The sequence below is a fragment of the Corapipo altera genome, unplaced genomic scaffold (assembly GCF_003945725.1).
Source record: "Corapipo altera isolate COAL_440 unplaced genomic scaffold, ASM394572v1 295, whole genome shotgun sequence".
Lineage (NCBI taxonomy): Eukaryota > Metazoa > Chordata > Aves > Passeriformes > Pipridae > Corapipo > Corapipo altera.
Genome location: NW_020884936.1, coordinates 3,504,895 through 3,526,006, shown reverse-complemented (window position 1 = coordinate 3,526,006; position 21,112 = coordinate 3,504,895). Strand labels below are relative to the sequence as shown.

The window sequence follows — 21,112 nt, the reverse complement described above, 5'->3', positions numbered from 1 at the left end:
CTGCTAACATGATTGAGGGAAGAACACAGCAATAAATATATGCCCATTAGGCTGCTGAGCCTCTTTTCACTTCACTGATACTAATGGGGAAGAAATGAAACAGTTTCAAAACAGCAAGTTGCCAAAACTGCATTTGGAAAGGCTGAAGAGTGAGAAGTCACAACTGACACACCACGGTTCGTGCTCCGCCAACGCTCGCGGGAAGGGGCTGGCTGGAGAATAGCAAATGTCTGTCTCCAAGGGACAAGTTCAAAAAGCTGCATTTTTCATTCAGTTCGGGGTTATTTTTAATTTTTTGGTTCTTTTTTTTTCCCCCTCCAACCACCCCCTGATGCTGAGGGGTGAAGCTTTGAGGGTGGAGCTAAGGGTACAAAATCAGAGTTGTCTCGCTGAGACTTCGTTTCCTAACAAATACATGTTTGTGCATCTTAACATGATGTACAAGTAAACACACAGACAAATGAACAGGTAGAATTCCAACAGAAAATCTAGGGAGCTGAGTTGGACTAGACGACCTCCTGAACCAGCCTATGATCCTACAGCAAAGAGGAAGATGCACCAAAAATCTCAAAACCTGGTGTCTCAGGGCTACAGATCCACAAAAGATCCACAGCTCAAGATGTTTGTTCTTGGTTTTATGATCCCTGGATTAATTTCCTACCTCCACCACAGGTTTATCTCACCTTCAGCAGCTCGAGCTGGCTGTTTATGGCACCACAGCCCCACCACCCCTCCCGATCCGAGGTGTGCATCCCATCCCTCACGTTGCACAAGACAACACAGAGCAGAGCAAAAAATACAGGGAGTCAAAGGCATAAAACGAAGCATTTTGGGAGTGGGGGAAGGGAGCTTTAGTTTTTATTAAGATCAGCTCCCTGAACCAACCAGCTGTGCCAGTGCAAGGCAGCAGGGAGGTGGGAACACATGGCCGGGAGCAGAGACATGGCAGTGCTGCCTCAGAGCTGCCATGGCATCGCACCTTCCCTGCAATATTCTGGGCACAGATCAAATTTGTGCCAGTTCACATCTGAAATCCAGGGAATGACAAATTTAATAAGGCAGCACCTTCACTGTGGGGGGTACCTTTAAGTGATCTCCACAAGACTCGGGCTGTTGTATGTCCCAAGGGCGGCTTTGAGCGAATGACACAAGTTTATAAATCTCTTCTTGGCATTAAAAAAATAAAAAAAACCTTGCAGGGAAAAAGCATCACTCACCCTGGAGAGTCCTCATTCAAGGCACATTCCTGCTATTCTGTGGCTCTTTACCTCTCTCTGCTGGCAGGACCACAGGGAGAAGCTGGGGGTGCCAACCTGAGATCGGGACCGAGGGGACAGAGGGAAGGTAGAAGAGGATGATGAACCCTCATCACTGTATTTCTTAGACTGTAACCTACTTCTTCTTTAGACAGTGAATTCTTAGAACAGAGTGGTATGAACCTACAAATGGAGCAAATCAGGGCTCTGATCCCAACTTCCATCAGCCTGAAGCATTCCAAATATTGAATATTTGGAGCCCTGTGAGGCTGATGAGCAGTGATATTAAGCAGTGATACCAAGCTGAGAGCTCAGTAGCTATTTCCACCCCAATTTCAAAGCCCAAAATGACTCAGCCCACAAAGGACACGTTTTGCTGGGCACATCAGGAATGCAGTTCCAGCGTGGACCGACTACAGGGAATTCCAGCTGAGAAAAACAAACTATAAGGTGTTTTTGGGGAAGAACTGAAGTTCCTCATGAAATATCCCTCACTGCAATCCTTCCAGGGCAGATCTTTGGTGCCTAAACGTGGACAGCCTTGAAAAGGGATTTTCTGCCATGCACATTCCTGGAGCACAGAAATCCCCCAGAAAAAGCAGCTGTGTCCTAACCAGGGAATGATTTCCATCCCTCTGGAGCCGATAGCCGCCGAGTGCTGCTTCCCTCAACTTTTCCCACTGCTGACATGCCAGCATCAATCTGTTCCTCCAATCTGTGCTGGTCTGTTGGACAGGTTGGGAAAGGGACTTGCGCACACAGAGGACACAGATGCAATCCTACAAATTAGGCAAAGAAGCCCGAGGATAAAGGACAAAAGCCACATCATTATGCCCTGCAGTTGGTACAGCCTTTTGGTTTGAGGCTAAACCCCAGCACTAACATTCCCAAAACAGGGAAAACGTCCATGTTTAAGCAAGCTGGCTCTTCCTCCTTGTTTATCAGGCTGATACTTTACAGCCCTTGTTTTTCAGAGGAGAAACGACTCCCCCCCCCCGACCGGAACCTTTTTACTCCAGCGGAGATTCCCTCCAGGAGGCAGTCTGGGGAATTGCCTGCCCTGTTTGGAATTGGATACGTTACAGTCTATACCTTCTGCTGCAAATTGGCTCCCAGTGCACTCGTGTGTGTCATTCTCACCTACCCACTCGCCGATCGCAGCAGCCACCGGAGCTCCGCGCGCGGGGACGGATCCCGGATCCCGCCAACCCCGGGAGCCAACCATGGAACCACCAGTACCAATGGCTCCAGCACTGGGACTCCTACCACGCCTCTCTCTCCTGAGGTGGGCTGTGAGGAATACTGGCTAAACAAAAAGGTTGGTTAAGTACAGTGAGATCACTTAAACGAGTAACTCGGGACAGCGGGAGGTGTCCCTGCCCGCGGAAGGGGGGTGGAACTGGGTGGTCTTGAAGGTCTTTTCAAACCCAAGCCATTCCATGGTTCTGTGGTTAAATAAGGAGCACAAAGTGCAAAGAATGTACAAAGGAATTCTTCTTGAAGGGCAATAACATGTTGATGCTCCGAGGGCTGGAGCCCCTCTGCTCTGGAGCCAGGCTGGGAGAGCTGGGGGGGTTCCCCTGGAGAAGAGAAGGCTCCAGGGAGAGCTGAGAGCCCCTTGCAGGGCCTAAAGGGGCTCCAGGAGAGCTGGGGAGGGACTGGGGACAAGGCATGGAGGGACAGGACAAGGGGGAATGGCTTCCCACTGCCAGAGGGCAGGGATAGGTGGGATATTGGGAAGAAATTCTTGGCTGTGAGGGTGGAGAGGCCCTGGCACAGGTTGTCCAGAGCAGCTGTGGCTGCCCCTGGATCCATGGAAGTGTCCAAGGCCAGGCTGGACAAGGCTTAGAGCAACCTGGTCTAACAGAAGGTGTCCCTTCCCATGGCAGGGGGTGGAACTGGATGATCTTTAAGGTCCCTCCCAACCCTTTCCAAACCATTCTTTGATTTCATGAATACAACACCTACAGGAGAAGATGGCACACAAACGACAGCAGAACCAGTTTCTCCCATCAACATGAATCCTACACATTTCCTTTCTCCCCCCTCCACTACTAAGGATCCTACTGTTTTCCAGCTTCCCCTGAGACAGGGAGATGAAAGGGGACACGGGTCATCAGATGACAAACCAGTCCTTTGAATTACTTACCCTCTCCACTGATGGACACGGCCACCAAACAGAACAGAGGCACAAGAAGTTCACTAAACCCACCAGTTCTCTTGGTGTTTTCACAGCAAAGATTTGCACTTCTAAAGCATGATAAGAAACAGTTGTTTCCTCCATCAAACCCTTCTGGATCTGTGGAGTCCAATCACCCAACACTGAGACACCCAAAATCCCCCACCAGGAGACCAAACCTTCCGAAGGCTTTCAGGGGATTTCTCCTCCAAGCTCTCCTCTAATCCTTTTAAAATATTTAACCCACACGACCAAGAGAACAGAAAAAACACCCCAAATAGTTGCATTACCGAGAATATCTTTTTGTTTTGAGAAAAAAATACGAATTCATGAGCCTGTCAGAGAGGGGGATCAACGACAGTGTGGGGTATTTCCCCTACACAGAATACTTCAGGTTGGTGGGGTTTTAATAAGTGGAATGTGAACCACTCAACTTCATATTTAACAAAAAACAAATCTGGCTGTTAAATATTTAAATAAAAAAAAACCAAGCTAAGCTGAAGAAGTGGCGACTGGAGAGGGTTTTCTTGCTCTGAATAAATCCTGATCGAGCAGCTACTTCTCCTCTGTTTTGCTGACTAAATAATTGATACAGCAGTGATCAAAATCATGTTTTTAAAACATCTTTCTAATGTAGGGATAAACCCTCAATAAGGAGCTCTCAGCAGTCCAGCAGCTATCGACAGCTAAGGGATCAATTCTTCATTTTTGCTAATGACGCCCAAGAAATGGGATTTTACCACCTTGAGTTAATGGTCATTTTCCTGAGCAGCAAAATCACTCCAAGAGCAAAACCAAGAATTATTGGATGAGTGTGAGAGACCTGAAAGGGGCAGAGCTGTAGGTGTTGGAGGTGTTGGTGTCTGGGAATCATCTCGGAGAGAGCAGCGTTGATTCTGGAAACTGCTCATGGGGAGCTGGTAAAAGTACAATTACGACTCTTCGGAGCTTTTTTCTTTAATGATCATATCTCTTCAGAGGTTTTTTTCTGGTTTGTTTTTTTTTTTTGCTTTAGATAGCCCCTAACTGTTCCATCTCGGCTCATTTTGAAAAATCTGCCTGGGAAAATGCAGAAGAGAAAAAGCCTCGTTCCACGAGAGCCCTGTCAAGGAGACGCGCGTGGAGGAGACGCTTGACGTGACATAGCTTTAGGCTCTCCTATTTTCCATTTTTTTCACGTGGTGAAACCATTTCAGCAAGCGATAGAGCTGCCACGAGGCTCCCAGCTACCGCCTGCCTGCCATCCTTCCCGAGAACCACGGATTTCTGAATGAGGGGGGGGAAAAAAAGGAGGAATTCGAGCACTGTCAAACGCGCCGCTCCACCAAAGTGGATCCGTCGGGAGATTAGCGAAACGCTCTGTCAAAACAACCTGTCTCCTTGATCTCAAAGCTGATATTTGAAGGGGGGAAGGGGGGAAAGCGCTGGGTTCTTAGAGAACTAACGCTTTCAAACTCTGCCCAAACTGTTATTTTTAAAGTCTTGCTTTTGGTGGTCGTGATTTTCGTTCCGATTATGAAATGGGAGACCACTCAGGCACCTCTTCTCTGCACGTGTTGCATCCAAGCCGTGCCCGAAGAGCCTGTTTTAAAGGGCAGCAATTGCATTTCTCGAGGGGGTTTGAGCAACTAAACCCAAATCAGCTCTTAAACCAAGAAGATAAAGCCGAGTTCTGCTCTCTTGAGCATCACTGAAGTTCTGCTCAGCCTTTCTGATGAGTAATAACAGCAATTTCTCTTCTCTCAGATACAAAACACGAGATGAGCCAAGTCACTGCTCCGACTTACACTTCTTGCCCACAGTGAACAAAAAGGGATTAGCTCTGATCACAGTCAAAGGGGGGAGGGGAAAAACCCAAAATCAGTCAAAAATCAAATTACCACTTATCTGCTCTCTCCTGCCTGCCTGTGGCAACACATCAGTGCATCAGAGGAGTGTGTGACACTCAGCCATCAGCTACATAAAACATCAGATGGCTCGGTCCTTTATTCCAACATTAGCCCAAGCACTTCCTCAGAGCTGCATCACATCCCTTTCCCACATTAGGACCAGAACAACTGCAAATTGTTAATGCCTCGTAGCCAGAGTCCACCCTGCAGGTAGTGGTGCACAGAAAAGGCATAAATACGGTAAAACTTAGCCTGAGGGAAGCAAAAACATGTTCTCCAGGTGTCCTTTGGTTCAAATTTCACCTTCACCCAGACAGAACACACAGGAGCCAACAGCATTTGATGATTTTATCCATCTTCACTGGGCAGGCTCCTGGGAGCTGGGCTGGAGTAAGACTTCTCCACACCATCAATAACAGGGACAGTTTTGGGTCCCTCACAACAAGGACATGGAGGGGCTGGAGAGTTTGCAGAGAAGGGAACGGAGCTGGGAAAGGGTCTGGAGCAGCAGGAGTGGTTGAGGGAGCTGGGGGGGTTCAGTCTGGAGAAAAGGAGGCTCAGGGGGACCTTCTGGCTCTGCAACCCCCTGACAGGAGGGGGAAGCCAGGGGGTGTCGGGCTCTGATTGTCACCTGCTTCCAGGTCCCTTCCATCTTCACCCTCTTTAGAGTGGTTGTGGAACTCTGGGCACAAATTCAGCTTTGATGGGATCTACCCACAGAACCATGGAATGGTTTGTCGTGGAAGAGAACTTCAAAGCCCATCTTGTTCCACCCTCCTGCCATGGGCAGGAACACCTTCCACAAGCCCAGGTTTCTCCAGCCTGGCCTTGGACACTTCCAGGGATCCAGGGGCAGCCACAGCTTCTCTGGGCAACCTGTGCCAGGGCCTCACCACCCTCACAGGGAAGAATTTCTTCCCAGTATCCCATTTAAATCTGCCCTCTTCAGCTTAAAACTGAGTCAAGATTTTACTACAAACTCCATTATTTTTTACACTGATGTGCTGCCACTTCTCTAGGAAAGGCATTTCTGCCATCATTTCCTCTCTCCTCCTCTGCCCCACACCTTTGTTTCACACTCAGAGCCCTCCAGCTTGCACAGGTTCCCCTCCTGCAAACGATGTCATGGCTGAGGCAAACAAAACCCACGATGCTTTTCCTTGCTCTCTCCCTCTGCAGTTCTGAATGAACTCTGGGAATAGCCTGGGTTTGTCACCATGCAAAATGTAGGTCAAAAGTCTGCGTGGTTTGCACAAGGGATGACTTGAGTGTCATCTGCCTGGAGGCAGATGGGAACTGAGTCATCTGCTGCTGCATCACTCCCTGCTTTTCTCCTTTCCCAACCCTGGGTTCTCTTTCCTTGCCATCAGATTATGGTTGAAGGAGTGCAGTGACACCAAAACACCAGGAGGGCAATGCCTTGTGACATGTAGGGAGGGGATATTTCCCTTTTCTTTTCTTTTGTGCCTCTTTCCCAAGACAGCTCCTACCACGCCAGATGCCACTTTTTAAAGATAACACAAATCTGAATTTTCTTCATTTACCTGCTGTATTTGTTCTACCACAGGGAGAAATTATCACTTGGGAACAGGAAATAAAAATATAAAAGAGGTTATTTGACCAACAGGAAAAAGAGTTCTCCACCATTTCCACCGCTGCTTTTTTTTGGGGGGAGGTGCCCTGGTCCTTTGACACCCCTTGCTTTTATATCCCCTCGAGTAACTCTGCCAATCCATTCATCCTGTTCTTTATATGACATTAAATTGAGTAGAAATTAAATATTTTGTGCTGGTTGCACAAACATGGACCACAAAAAAGCCCCCGGGTCCATGTCGTGGTCAGGTGGCCACACGTGGACAGGGAAGGAAAAGAGTTTGAGGGAACAGCCAGAAAATTCATAATTTTTGTTTCATGATACAGATTTGGAGGTAAAAGGTTCCAAAAGCAGCCTAACCCCTCTAAAATACTAATCTCTGCTTCCGCAGGTTCGATGTGAAGACAAATAGCAGCCACAAGCCCAAAAAACAGAAGTGATGGGGTCTTGGAGAGATCACCCAGCTCGTCCCTCTGTCCCGAAGTTCTACCAAAAATGACCCTTTTCTCAGCAACTGCCCCAAAAACTCTGCTAAGACCTTTCCATCGAGGGGGGGGAGGTGGTCCCACAACCTCCTGCAGCTTCCACCCCAACAGCAGGAACATCACCCAACAAGAAGCACCACTACTGATGGTACAACCTGCAACATGAGGACACCCAGAGGGGTTTATGTCGGTTTATGTGTTTATTTCTCTGGAGAAATGACAATTATTATAACCAATATGAACGCTGTAGGGGAAGGGGGTGATGCCTCACAGCTGCTGGGTACAAGAACCTACAGGGCTGACAAGAAGGTTTCATTCAGCTTAAAAAAAAAAAAAGAAAATGGTGTGGTTTTGGTTTTAATTGTACGAGCGCAGTTTGCAAGAGAAGTCAGGGTAGGATTTCACCAGTAGAAACACCAAAAATATCCATTTGACCACAGACACAGCCTAAACCCCCACTTCATCCTGCCCACCTTGTTTGAGTATCAAAGATGGACGATTAAGCATGTTCAGGAATCCCACTTTCCTTCAAAGGCCAGCCAATCCCATTTCACCTAAAAACTTGGCTGTGGAAACACTGTGCCTTGCTCCAAAAATCAAAAAAAATACTTCATATATAAAAGTTTTCACAACTGGTTCAAAAAAAAAAACCAACACAAAACCCCCTCCATAAACACTTGTAACCGAAGGAATAAGCAGGAATTTTAATAAAGGTTTTTCCCTCTCACCTCTTTGTTGGTGACTCCTGGGGGCAGAGTGCCATGTTTGTAATCCTCCAAGAGCTGCACTGCTTCCTTCAGGCGGCTCTGCAAAGAAAAACAACAGTGGTCTGTGATCCTGGTCCTGCACTGAATCCCTTATGGAAGGCAAGGAATTAAAGGTTTAAAATTGTATTATCTTTCATGCAAACCTTGGCATAGAATCATAGAAACACAGATGGTTTGGGTTGGGAGGGAACTTAAAGAAGATTTCCCACCCCCTGCCATGGGCAGGAACACCTTCCACTAGACCACGTTGCTCCAACCTGGCCTTGGACACTTCCAGGGATCCAGGGGCAGCCACAGCTTCTCTGCCCAACCCGGGCCAGGGCCTCCCCACCCTCACAGCCAGCAATTCCTTCCCAATATCCCATCTATTCCTGCCCTTTGGCAGTGGGAAGCCATTCCCCTTTGTCCTGGTACTCCAGGCCCTTGTGAAAAATCCAATCTAAATCTGTCCTCTTTCAGCTTAAATCCATTATGATGGGTCCTTTTATCTGTAAGATAAAAAAGGAAAAAAAGATGTGGACACTTGTTTCTGCTGGTTGGCACAGCCCTGCTGGTTTTTATCTAACAATAGAAGGTGGAGGAAAACAGTCAAAGGTGCAGAGGAAGAAACAAAAGAGAAAACAGAAAAAAAACTCCACTTGCAACTCATCTATAGAAGTCAAAATAAAAATTGAGAGTCTCCATAGAATCCCAGAATGGTTTGGGTTGGAAAGGACCTTCAAGACCATCTCATTCTAACCCCCTGCCATGGGCAGGGACACCTTCCACTAGAAGGTCTTCCTGTGGTACCAGAGATGTGACAAATCTTGGAGACGAGGGATTTCTCAGAGGTTGAAATGAGTTTAAGACCAAACAGACACATTCAGGTGCAACAATGAATCCCTGTCACGGACACAGGCATCGCTCCATGTCACTTCAGTGAACATCTCCCAGTGATGCCAACAGGGAAACAGCTTCAACTGGAGACCTGGCTTTCCCCACACCCTCTCCCAGTGTGTGTCCTGGGTGGGCACAGCTGAAGGGAAGAGTAAGGTAGAAGTCTCTCCATATGAAGCATCACCTTTAACAATTCAGTGCCCCATAAAAAATTCTCTCTAAAAATCCCAAAGTCAGTTGTCATTGCAGTGAAAGTTTGAACCTGACTCAAGTCCATGCTCATGTAAACAGAGATCTTCCTCAGGGTGTGATAAAACAGAAGAATAAATACATTTAGACTGAGGTCAGACCTCGGAGTTTGCAGCTTCCTCATGAGGGGCAGCTCCGATCTCTGCTCTCTGTGCCCAGGGACAGCACCCAGGGAATGGCTGGAGCTGTGCCAGGGCAGGCTCAGGTTGGATCTCAGGGAAAGGTTCTTCCCCCAGAGGTTGGTTGGGCACTGCCCAGGCTCCCCAGGGCAGTGGGCACAGCCCCAAGGCTGCCAGAGCTCCAGGAGGGTTTGGACAATGCTCTCAGGGACAGGGTGGGATTGTTGGGGTGTCTGTGCAGGGCCAAGAGTTGGACTGGATGGTCCTGGTGGGTCCCTTCCAGCTCAGGATAATTTATAATTCTATGATTTCATGTGGTCAAGGAACCATCGGAACACTAAGCCTGTCAGAATCACCAATTTACTCCCAGAACAGTTATTCATATTTATAGAAACATAAAAAAGCTTTCTGCAGCAGAAGCAGTCTATGTAAACATCTAATACTTTCAAGAACCACATATATAATAATTCCAATAAATATATATAGTATGATCTTAGAGGTCTTTTTCAGCCTTAAGGATTCTATGATCTTACAATTCTACATTGTGTGTATATAAACTATAGTATATAGAATATATATGTATATAAGTGTACATATATGTATATTAATACATACAAAAGTATTGTATATTAATATATACATAAATATTATATATTAATACATAGATATTAATATATACACTTAAGTATTGTATATTATCTATACATATATTATGTGTATATACACTTAAGTATTATATACTAATATATAATAATTACTACATATATAATAATTCCAATAAATATATATAGTATGATCTCAGAGGTCTTTTCCAGCCTTAAGGATTCTATGATCCTACAATTCTACATTGTCTGTATGTAAATTGCATTATATAGAATATATATGTATGTAAGTATACATATATGTATATTAATATATACATAAATTTCATATCTTAATATATACATATATATTAAGATATACACTTAAGCATTGTATATTATATATACATATATTAATATGTGTATATACAAATAAGTATTATATATTAATATATATACATATATTAATATATACACTTAAATATTATATATTATCTATACATATATTAATGTGTATATACACATAAGTATCATATACTAATATATAATTATTACTACATATATAATAATTTCAATAAATATATATAGTATGATTTTAGAGGTCTTTTCCTGCCTTAAGGATTCTACGATCCTACAATTCTACATTGTGTGTATATAAATTGTATTATATAGAATATATATGTATATAAGTATATATATATGGATATTAATATATATGTATTATATATACATACATTAATATATACATAAGTATTGTATATTAATATTACCACATATTAATATATGTATATACACATAATTATTCTATATTAATATATACATAGTTTTACATGTATTTTATGTATATTAATATATGTATATTATATAATATTATAGTATATATGCATATTAATATATACCTTTTCCCCTTGAAAATACATATATTTCTATAAAATATATATTTTTTTAATTGAAATAAAAAACCTCCCAGGGCAGAAGTAAACAGGTAGAAAGGTTCTTTGATTAGTCCAAGCTAAAGAGGAACGAGTCAGGACAAAAAGAGCAGCTTTGGTGGGGATAAATCTGCTCCTCCACCTGCAGAAAGCACCAGATCACCAAGGAAAGCCTCCCAAATACTTGAAGCCAAACAAATCCCTCGGCCACACATCCCCCAAAGCCTCCTGCAGGTTGGCATCCAGACGGGTAACATCGACTCCGGGTCGGCATTTCGGCACCGGCTCCGTCGTTTTGGCAGCTTTTCCAACATTAGCGCCGGAGAAATCTCAGAAATACGGGATGTTTTGCCCAAACTATCCCGGAGCGCGACGGTGGCTCGTGTGGATTTGGTGCAATCAAGTCAAGGCTCCCCATTCCCATCTCCCACAATCCCTCCGTCAACACCGCGAACGTCCCGGAGCTCATTAGGAACTCGCATCCATGGAATCAGTGGCAGGGAAACTACTTTCCCCCCTTTCATGCCAACATCAAAGAGTACTTTGTTGTTTCCTTGGAAGCACCGGCGGTTACGCCAACCTGACAGCAGCAATTAATGAAGGACCATTGTCCCTGAAACATTCCACACGCGGGACACACGGAATCGCGGCGATTCCCTCGCTTGGGATCGGGTCCACGGCCGGTTTGATGGCGGTTGAGCTCACATCGCCAGCCCCACGTTATTTCCAGCCCTTTTTTTTTTGTGTGTGTGTGTGTTTTATAGATTTTTCCAGGGATTAGGAGCTACTCAGCAGAGCAGGGAGTCTGTGCAAAGACACCGAATGAGGTTGAGAATCAGAAAGAGGAAAAAACTCGGAAAAAACCTTCATATTCTTGGCAAAACGTGGGCTCGGAGATGGGGCTTGGTTGTGTTGGTCAAGTTCAGCGTTCCTGGTCACACTCACAGCCCTGTGGCACCACAGACACTTAACAAGTGGTAAATTTTCGGGTTTCTGCCCTGTTTCTGGGAATGTTGCCCCAAAATTGGTTTCCTCTTCCACTCAGCTCCGTGCCTGACACGCCCCTCCAAAAAGAGCTGTGGATCGTCCTTCTCACACTTTCCTAAGCCACTTTTTTGGGATTTGGAATCACAGAATATCCTGAACTGATCCCCAAAGACCATCGAAATCCAGCTCCTGACTTCCCAGAGTTCTCTGGATTTTTCCTACCAGGTGGGGCTTTGGCCCACTTGATGATTCCAACATCCCCCACCACTGCTGGTACATTTATTCCCCATCCCAAAAGGGACCAGGGGATGTTGAGAGCATGAAGGATCTGAAATAAAGACATTTAAGGCCAACACTAGACTATATTTTAGTGCCAGGTCCGGACACTTTCTTTTCCTCTTCTATTCCCATTTTATTGGGGTACTGGGAAATTCAGAAAGTCATATCCAGCAGTTTTTAGGGATGTTTGAGTATCAAAGATGGATGACTGAGCGTGTTCAGGAATCCCACCCTCCTTCAAAGGCCAGGCAATTCCATCTCACCTAAAAACTTGGCTGTGGAAACACTGTGCCTTGCTCCAAAAATCAGAAAAATACTTCACATATAAAAGTTTTCAAGACTGGTTCAAAAAAACACAAAAAAACCCCCACAGACATCTGCTAAATCTGCCTTAAAATTTAAACTCAGCTTACTAAAAAATGATATGCAAGTGGTAGGGTGAATATGTGAGTCCTTTGCTGGACTTTCCCGAAAGGAGTTTGCAGTCTTTAAGAGCAGAAATGTGTCCTGAATGTTTCAATGGATAAGGCCAGTCACTGGTCATCCTTTTCCATGACTACCCAACATCCCAGACAGAGAAATGAGTCCTTATTTCTTAAGCCAACTCCTCTTGACATCAGACAAAAAAAGAAGAGTTCTGAATTAGGGTGGTATTTTCTGGTGATGCAGCACTGGGTGACATTCTGTTCTTCCAGAAGGGTTTAGGATCTCACAGGGAAGAAAAGCTGATCTTGAGAAATGGACACACGGGATGAAATCCAACATCATGGACAGGCTCAAATTCCTGCAAGACCCTCAGGGCTCTGTGGCTGGAATGATCAACTACGATAAAAGCCAGTCAAGGGTGTTGGTTGATCAGTGGAAAACCATGAAGGGCTGCAGCCATGAGAAACAAATCAGATTTTTAGCCTGTTTCAGGCATTTCCAGCCTGTAAAGAGGAGCAATCCTACGAGATCACAAGAGGACTCGAGGGTCTTGAGGTTGTTCTTGGTAGCTCTGTGCCTCATGGATGCTTAAAAATATCGTATCAGGACAAAGTTATTACCCACAAAGAGCATCAATAAATTACAGTTGTATAATATCACAGACAGTCTGATAATCCAGAGGTGAAAAAACCTGACAGCTGACTGCCTAATGACTGCAGATCCAGGGAAGACAACCCTTCTTGCCTCCAAAGCTGGAAAAATAACTCCGGAGTGCCAGCACAACATTCTGGAGAGCCATTTGTGCTCATTACTGGTATGTGTTTTTGTCACTGAAATTACCTACACTGCGTGTCTTGCAAATTATCTCCCCAGAACAGCATGTAACTCTGAATGAAAAACTGGGAGGAAGAGATGAATGGGTCTGTGTTCTATTTTTTTCCTCCTTCTCTTGAGGAAATCTTAGTAGTTACTATAACAACCCTGGCCAGATCCCATCTTGTTTAGTTGTGGTAACAAACAGAAAACAAAAAAGCTCGATTTTGCTCTTTTTTAAAAAAAAAATAAATAAAAAAAAAATTCGCAGTCTTCATGAATTTCCTCCTTTCAGCTCCGTGGGGAGAGAGGGGAACTTTTGCAGGGAAAGGAGTCCTGGCCCAACAGGGTGGCACAAAAAGTTGAACAAAAGTGTTCAACCAAGGCTTGTGTTAAGAAGACGGTTTTTCACACGGCTCTGAGGTGTTCAGGTGGTTTCAGCAAACGAGCCGCAAAATTTAGGGAAAAGACATTGTTGCCTTGTATCCCTTCTGGAAAAGTCAAGCACGTTCTTTTAACCAGAACCTCCAGAAAAAAAAAAAAAAAAATAGGAGCAAACTTTACAACGTGCAACAGCTCCAAATGCCAACGAGCTCCACTCCCCGGCTTTCGGCACGATGCAGCATCACTGTGAGAGCTGATAATGTCTAAGATTACACTTCATCTCCACTTTAACAGGAAAAAAAAGAGGTCTGTCTACAAGGTTGTGCTCCTGTTTCAATATTTATTGTTGCTTGATTTCTCTGCTGCTGTCTGTGGGATGAAGTGTCACTCGAGACTTTACAGCATCACTTAAAGAAAAAAAAAAACAACCAAACCCCGCAACCACGTTTTTTTTTCTTAGTGTGTATCATTTCTTTCCTACCCCCTTTCCCAGGAGAAAAAAAACTAGAGCACTTCTCGTGGTGGATGATGGGGTCTCAGCTCTCACAATAGGGTGCTAGACAGACCATCTGCACCCGGAGGATGTTCCTACAAACCTCAGCCCACGAGCAGTGCCAGGGATCCACCGTGAGCAGCGATTCCCGAGCACAGGCTCCACGTCTGGGGCTCCACCACAGCAGCCCAAGCCATGTCCAGCTGGGAAACACCACCCAACAACAACAGGGCTTTGGGTAAAGGCTCAGTTGTTGCTTTGTGAGGAACACAGCTGGAAAACACACCGGGTTTGGATTACAGCTCAGCTCGCTGAGAAGTGTGGAATGGGCCATCACTGATCCATGAGCTTGGGTTTATGACTATGGCTGGGGATGATCTCTGGCATAATTTGGATTCAAACCATCCAGCCCTCTGCCAAGTCATTCCCAGTCACAGATTAGGAGTTACCACGGGCCAGGACAGCTGCCTGCAGGCACTGTTGGGAGGGAGAGAGCTCTCAGTTGCATGAACAACCTACACCAGCTGCTGCACAGCCAAAACCCACCACCTGACTCAGCCTGAGGCACAGAACCATAGCACTGTTTAGGTTGGAAAAGCCCTTGAAGAACATCAAGTCCAACCATCCACCCAGCACTGCCAAGGCCATCACTGACCCGTTTCCTCAAATGCCACATTCACACAGCTCTGAAATCCCTCCAGGGATGGGGACTCCACCACTGCCCTGGGCAGCTGTGCCAGGGCTGGACAACCCTTTCCAGGAAGAATTTTTCCCTAACATCCAATCTCAACCTCCCTTGACACAGTTTGAGGCCATTTCCTTCTTGTCCTGCTCATTTTTCTCTGGGAGATCAAATCCCCCCCAGCTCTCCCCTCCTGTCAGGGAGAGGAAGAAAGTCCCCTCTGAGCCTCCTTTTTTCCAGGCTGCTGTTTAGGAGGAGAAAGAACCAAACCAGAGACGCCAGCAGGAAATTATCTCACATCACACCAAGCTGGTGGCCACCTCCAGGAATCCTTTGTTGACATCCCAAGTCCCTCCCAGCCATCGCTCCAGCACCGTGGCAGGACAGAGGACAACCACGTTGTGTCCAGCAGATGTTTGCACACACACACGTGAGTCAGACACCTCCACCCAGCACTGGTGAGCTCTGGGACTGGTTTTTCACCTTGCCCCCCTCTCTCTCAAGGGCACACGGTTTCTGTCTGGAAGATCTGTGCCTTGCCTCCTCTTGGATCCCGACCGAGGCCTACACATGGCTGGGAGCTGCCTCCAGAAACCCATATGTGCACATACAGACCATAATCAGAGTCGTCATGCCAGGAGCACGACAACATTCCTGAGACAGAACCAACACGAAAAGAGGCAAGTTCAGCACCAGAGGGTTTTAAGAGGAAATCCACTGATGGGATGGGGCACGTTGGGACAATCTGTATTTTGCTCCGTTTGGCTTGGAGTTTTGGGGCGGATGATCCGCCGAGTGCAGGAGCTTCACTGGTTTCACATTCAGCCCAACTGGCACACGACCCAAACCAAGAGTCTTCTGGCCACCAGCACCTCAAATTCCACGCAGGGTATGGAAATCCAGCTGTGCTGTGCCATCAGCCACTCCGCAATTCCCGATTTCGTCTCGCTGCTCCAGGGATGACACATACGGCAGACTTGACTCCAGCTGGCCCCATTGTATTGGATCCACAGTGACAGACAACAGGAGCCAGAAACTTTTTGTTCAAGTGGAGCCAGCAGATGTGACACTGAATAAACACAGACAGTCAATCTGCTGAGTAAGAAGGTATCGTTCATATAAATAACATACATCTAATCCTGCTTCCATTTTAAACCCAAATATGGGAATGCAAGATGCTCGGAGCTCTGCAGACTTAGGCTTTGAACAATGAGATAAAGCAAAAGCAGATAACACACAGCCCCTTCTCAGCTCAGCTTCCTTCTTATTTCGCTTTTCTGCCCGGAATTATTATCAGATCTTTCTCCAGGAAGAGCTTCCCACGGAGCGTTAACAGCGTGTCCAGGTTAATGTCAGATGGGATAAGTTTGCCTTATCAAAATATCTGCTTTCTGCCGATGGACCTTAATTACAGAGCAATTAAAAGTATTATTCCAATCATTTTAACCTCACACGTTTCAAAACCAGGCGCTGCACCCACTGAGGGGTCTCTTGTGGTCTCAGAGACGGGACCTGTTGGCCTCTGAAATGACACATTTCCCACCTATTGGAGAAGTTTGCAAATTTGCAGCTGCCAAAAAAATGATTTCATTAGAGAGCTGGTAATGAGGTGAATTAGCACAGGAGAAAACCTCCCCTTTAGAGGTGGCTGCAATATTGACATGAGGTCGGGGCCCTGTTTCAATTCATCTGCTCTCAGAAAGCAAGAGAAACCCGGTAGGTGAGTTTGATACAGACAGTTATTCTACCACAAGCCACTGAAGATAAAAGCACAGGTACAACATAATCCAGTCCTCAGGGTGCATCCCCCAGGGATTACTCCTTAAGAACCTCTGGAAGACAAGGAAATTTTTAATTGTGTTAAAAATCTGCCTCGCTGAAAAAATAAATGAGTAAGAGAGGAGTGTCACTGAGACTAATTACACTCGATATCACTCAATTCCCCACTCAGAGGGATCACTCCATCCTTCCCCAAAACACAGCCACCAGTAGGACGTGATGATGGAACACCAGCAATTAAAAAAAAGGCCGTAGAAAAATAAAATATTATTACATTTTCCACGGGATTAACATCCACTCTCGTTAGAGACTCATTTATCTATTTTTTTTTCCCCCTGTTTTCTAGTGAGCTCCTCCAAGACAAACAGCAATTTATTTGTTCCCTGAGAACCCTGGGCCTGGAAGATGCAGCCATCTGTCAGTGGGAAGGAGCTCTCAGAGCACGGCTGTGTCTCATCAAACCCTTCCTAGATTCTAATTTGCCACCTCGCTTGTCAAAGGAAACCAAACAGCTTTGAGTTCTACGTGTAGACACACGACTGGTTCCAGAGCACGAGATCAGACACACAGAGCAGGGCCAGGACAAGCAAAAAGCAGGATTTTATGCCCCAGGAAGTGCTTCTTGTGACCCCAAGTGTCTGTTTTGCCAAGGGGCTCCTCTGGGAGGGGAACTTGTGTGGACATCATGAAATGTGCTACAGATCTTCTGAGGTATCATTATCATATAATTCACACTCCCAAAATAAACAGACAGAGGGCATTGTCACTCATGGAAAGCCACCAAGCCATTCCTGAAGATCATGAAATTCAGACCTGCCCTTACAGGACCCCACAGAAGGACACCAAACCTCCCTTGTCTGTTCAGGTTCAGTTTGGGACCCAAAATTGCTTGATTTTGATCGCTGTCTCCAGGATAAAAATGGGCCACTCAGACTTTGCCCTTTTTCCCTCCCCTGGGTTTCACCTTCTCAGAAGAACCTCCTCAAAAGCTGCCTGGAAAAATGAAGTTACACCAGCTGATCACTCTGAACCCCCAACCCCCAACCTTGCCAACCTCCTCAAAAACTCCATTGAGTTCACCCAGATCCCCCCACTTCAGGGACACACAGGAAGCAGGTTTGGGAATTTTGCCTTTTCCCTATATCAGTGCCATTGTACAAAACCCAGAATTTGCTCCTGCAGTGTGCACAGTGAGATCTCCAGATTAAAATATATATAAATTAAAAATTTAATAAATTGAAAATAAAATCAACAGATTAAACCACATACTTACACATACCACGTATTAAAGGAGAAGGGAGAAGGGTGAGGGCTGTTATTAGAATATGGAAATGAAATTAAGAGAAATTTGAACTAAGCAGAACTGGATGGATGATCTCCACCCAAAAGAATCCTCCTCCTCCCAAAAAAAAAGAGGTAAAGAAAACAAGCTGAGACACAACAAAATCCACCAAAAAGATGGGCAAAATCACCCCTTTCTGTCCCACCAGAACCTCTGTCCAGGTGACCTTGACTTGGGAGCACTTGGTCCAGGTTCATCCTCAAACATTCCAGGGAATTACAAGAGTATGGGAACACCTCCCAGGAAAACACACAGCAAACATCAACTCTGCAAAGCTTTCTACTGCAAATTCACCTGGTCAGAGAGGGGATTTCACCATCAGTGGACACCTTCCACTAGCCCAGGTTGCTCCAACCTGGCCTTGGGCACTTCCAGGGATCCAGGGGCAGCCAAAGCTTCTCTGGGCAACCTGGGCCAGTGCAGGAAGGAATGAGGGATTTGTTTCCAGGTGGTGTTGCCTGAACTTGTCCAGTCTGTGGTCAGACAAGCCCGAGGACAAGGGATGGAGGATTCCCCACACTGCCAAAAATGCTCCTTCAACTCTCACTGCCTTGCACTGGACACAGAATCATGGAATCATGGAATGGGTTGGAAGGGACCCTAAAGACCATCCAGTCCCACCCCCTGCCATGGGCAGGGACACCTTCCACTAGACCAGGTTGCTCCAAGCCCTGTCCAACCTGGCCTTGGACATCTCCCACTCCTGTTGAACACTAAACCTCCCCTAAGGTAAGAGCAGCTCCAAGCCTTTCATGTGTAGGGTTGGTTTTATTCTGGTCCAAGTGTTCGTGTCCTCTTCAAACAGCAAAAAATCTCTAAAATCTGCAAAGTGCTCTGCATCCTCGGGTAATCCTGTGATTCCTCCTTGGAATTGTGATGTTCTGCCACTGTCAGGTCACCTCCCAGAGCTGAGCTCCACGGGGAGGTTGGAGGATTTGGAAAATTCATCTCAGACTCTGATCTGAAAGCAGAATCTTCATTTTGATGGTGTGAGAACAGCTGTTTTATTTTCTGCTGTTCCCCCGGCTGCACACACAAAGTACTCAAAGTTAACATCATGATACAGCTCATCCTTATGTTTTTTTGGGGAAAAAAATGCTGATTTAGAAGAAAAAGATTATTTAAAGTTGCTTTGGGTCTTTTTCCCCCCCTGCCAACACAGTGCAGTTCCCCACTAGTTACACGGAGCAGTTCAGCTCCCTGGGGCTTGAGATTTGCTTGCAGGTGTATTTTCATCTTAAAACTATCCCACCTCAAAACAAACAAACAAAAAAAGAAAATAAAAAGGGAAAATAAAAAGGAAAAAGCAGTTGCCCTTCACTGAAAGCAAAATCCCAAGTTTTCTGGCCAACAGGCAGAATCACAAGCAGAAATATTCCTTCTGTGTGTTCCTCATCACTCTCAGTCACTATTTCATGAAAGCAAAGAACTGAAATAATTCTGGACAACATTAAATGGAAAGAAAGGACCAGAAATTCAAACTCCTGCTACAAACAGGTTAATAACTATGGAAAAACTATGGAAAAAAGGTGTTTTTGAGTGCAGCCACTGCAAAACTTTCACAAACCCACCCAGCTTCACGTCCTCCGTGGAATCAATATTTGCCCTCTCATCTCCTCCCCTGCATTTTTTTTTTTCCATGAAGAGCTGTAGGAATTTTTCTTCTGGGAAGATTAAATCAGTGGCAAGTTTGCCAGAAACCAGTCCAGGGGCTCACCAGTTACTGGAGGGAGATGAGAGGTGTGGATTCACTGATGGATAACACAAAGAGAGTTTCAGTTTGGATTTAACAGTCGGGTAATCAATCAACTGTGAGACACAAATCCACTGGAGACCCGGTTTCATTACTTGTGCTGTTCACAGAAGAAATTGTTTTTAATCTAAAGCTGTCTAATAACCAGCACTTTCCCAAACCCAAGGTGTGCGTATTTTACCTCAGTCACAAAGAGAGTGCGGGGGTCGATGATGTCCAAGAAGTGCCTGAATCTGCCATAAAATGAAGTCTGGAAAAACAGGAAAAGGAAACAAAACGTGGTCAGTGAGAAATTGCCTTTCACCTGCTGCAGAGAAAGGTTTTATTTCCTTTGCAGAATTAAGTAGCAACTAAACATAAATAATATAGAATGTATTCAAAGGGAATTTTTGATAGGAAGTCTGGAAGAAAAAAGGTGAGGACTTGAACCCTGATAATGGGACACCAATTCAGATGCTTTAATAAAGGGATACCAGCAAGCTGCTAAAATATCCTTTACTTTTTCCCCCAAAAATGAAATATTGCTTGTGGGACTCCTGAGAAATGCTGAAGCCACAAAAATCCAACCTGCAGCTCCAGACCTCTCACACTGAGCAACATTCCCGAGGGAATTCTCATCCTGCAGTGTCTTTAACACAGTCCCTTTGCTGCTCATTTTCACTCCTGCCAACATCCACCTCATAGGACCAGCAGCACCACCACAGGGTCATGGATTTTGGGGATAGACTACCATGAAGTGAGAGGTTGCGGATTCTGCATCCCTGGAAGTGTCCCAGGGCATGTTGGATGGGATTTGGAGCAATCTGAGATAGTGGAAGGTGCCCCTGCCCATGGTAGGGGGTGGAACTGGATAATTTTCAAAATCCCTTCCAACCCAAACCATTTTAGGATTCTCTGGATCCCTTTCTGGTCCTTCAAACACTTGCTGCTCCCAGCAAGAGCATCTTTCCACAGCGTTATCCCTACACAAACACATCCAGCTTGGATTTTTCCAAATGTGCCCTCTAAGAACAAGCCCAGGGCTCTGTCCAACCTGGCCTTGAACACTTCCAGAACCAGGAAGAGAATCTGAAAGAAGGGGGGAGAGATCTGTGAAACAGGAGGGGAAGATCATGGGTAGTTCCAAAGGAAAGGAGAAAAGGAGACTCAGTATTTAGAAAATAAAAATGAAAATGGAATTTATGCAAACTCAAAGCACCAGACCATGAAATGCTGATATATTAAGAGCACTCAGGATACATTTAAAT

The 21,112-nt window shown here is 45.4% G+C and overlaps 1 protein-coding gene across 1 annotated transcript in view; it reads right to left on the bottom strand.

The window, feature by feature from the left end:
• The window catches only part of SFXN5 (sideroflexin 5), a 97,407-nt gene that overhangs the window by 68,748 nt on the left and 7,547 nt on the right, over positions 1–21,112 (bottom strand). Inside the window, exons 2-3 of the mRNA XM_027660540.1 lie at positions 20,047–20,115; positions 8,132–8,209 (exon numbers count right to left, since the gene is read on the bottom strand). Coding sequence (XP_027516341.1) covers positions 8,132–8,209; positions 20,047–20,115 — 147 coding nt within the window. The remainder of the gene's footprint in view (positions 1–8,131; positions 8,210–20,046; positions 20,116–21,112) is intronic.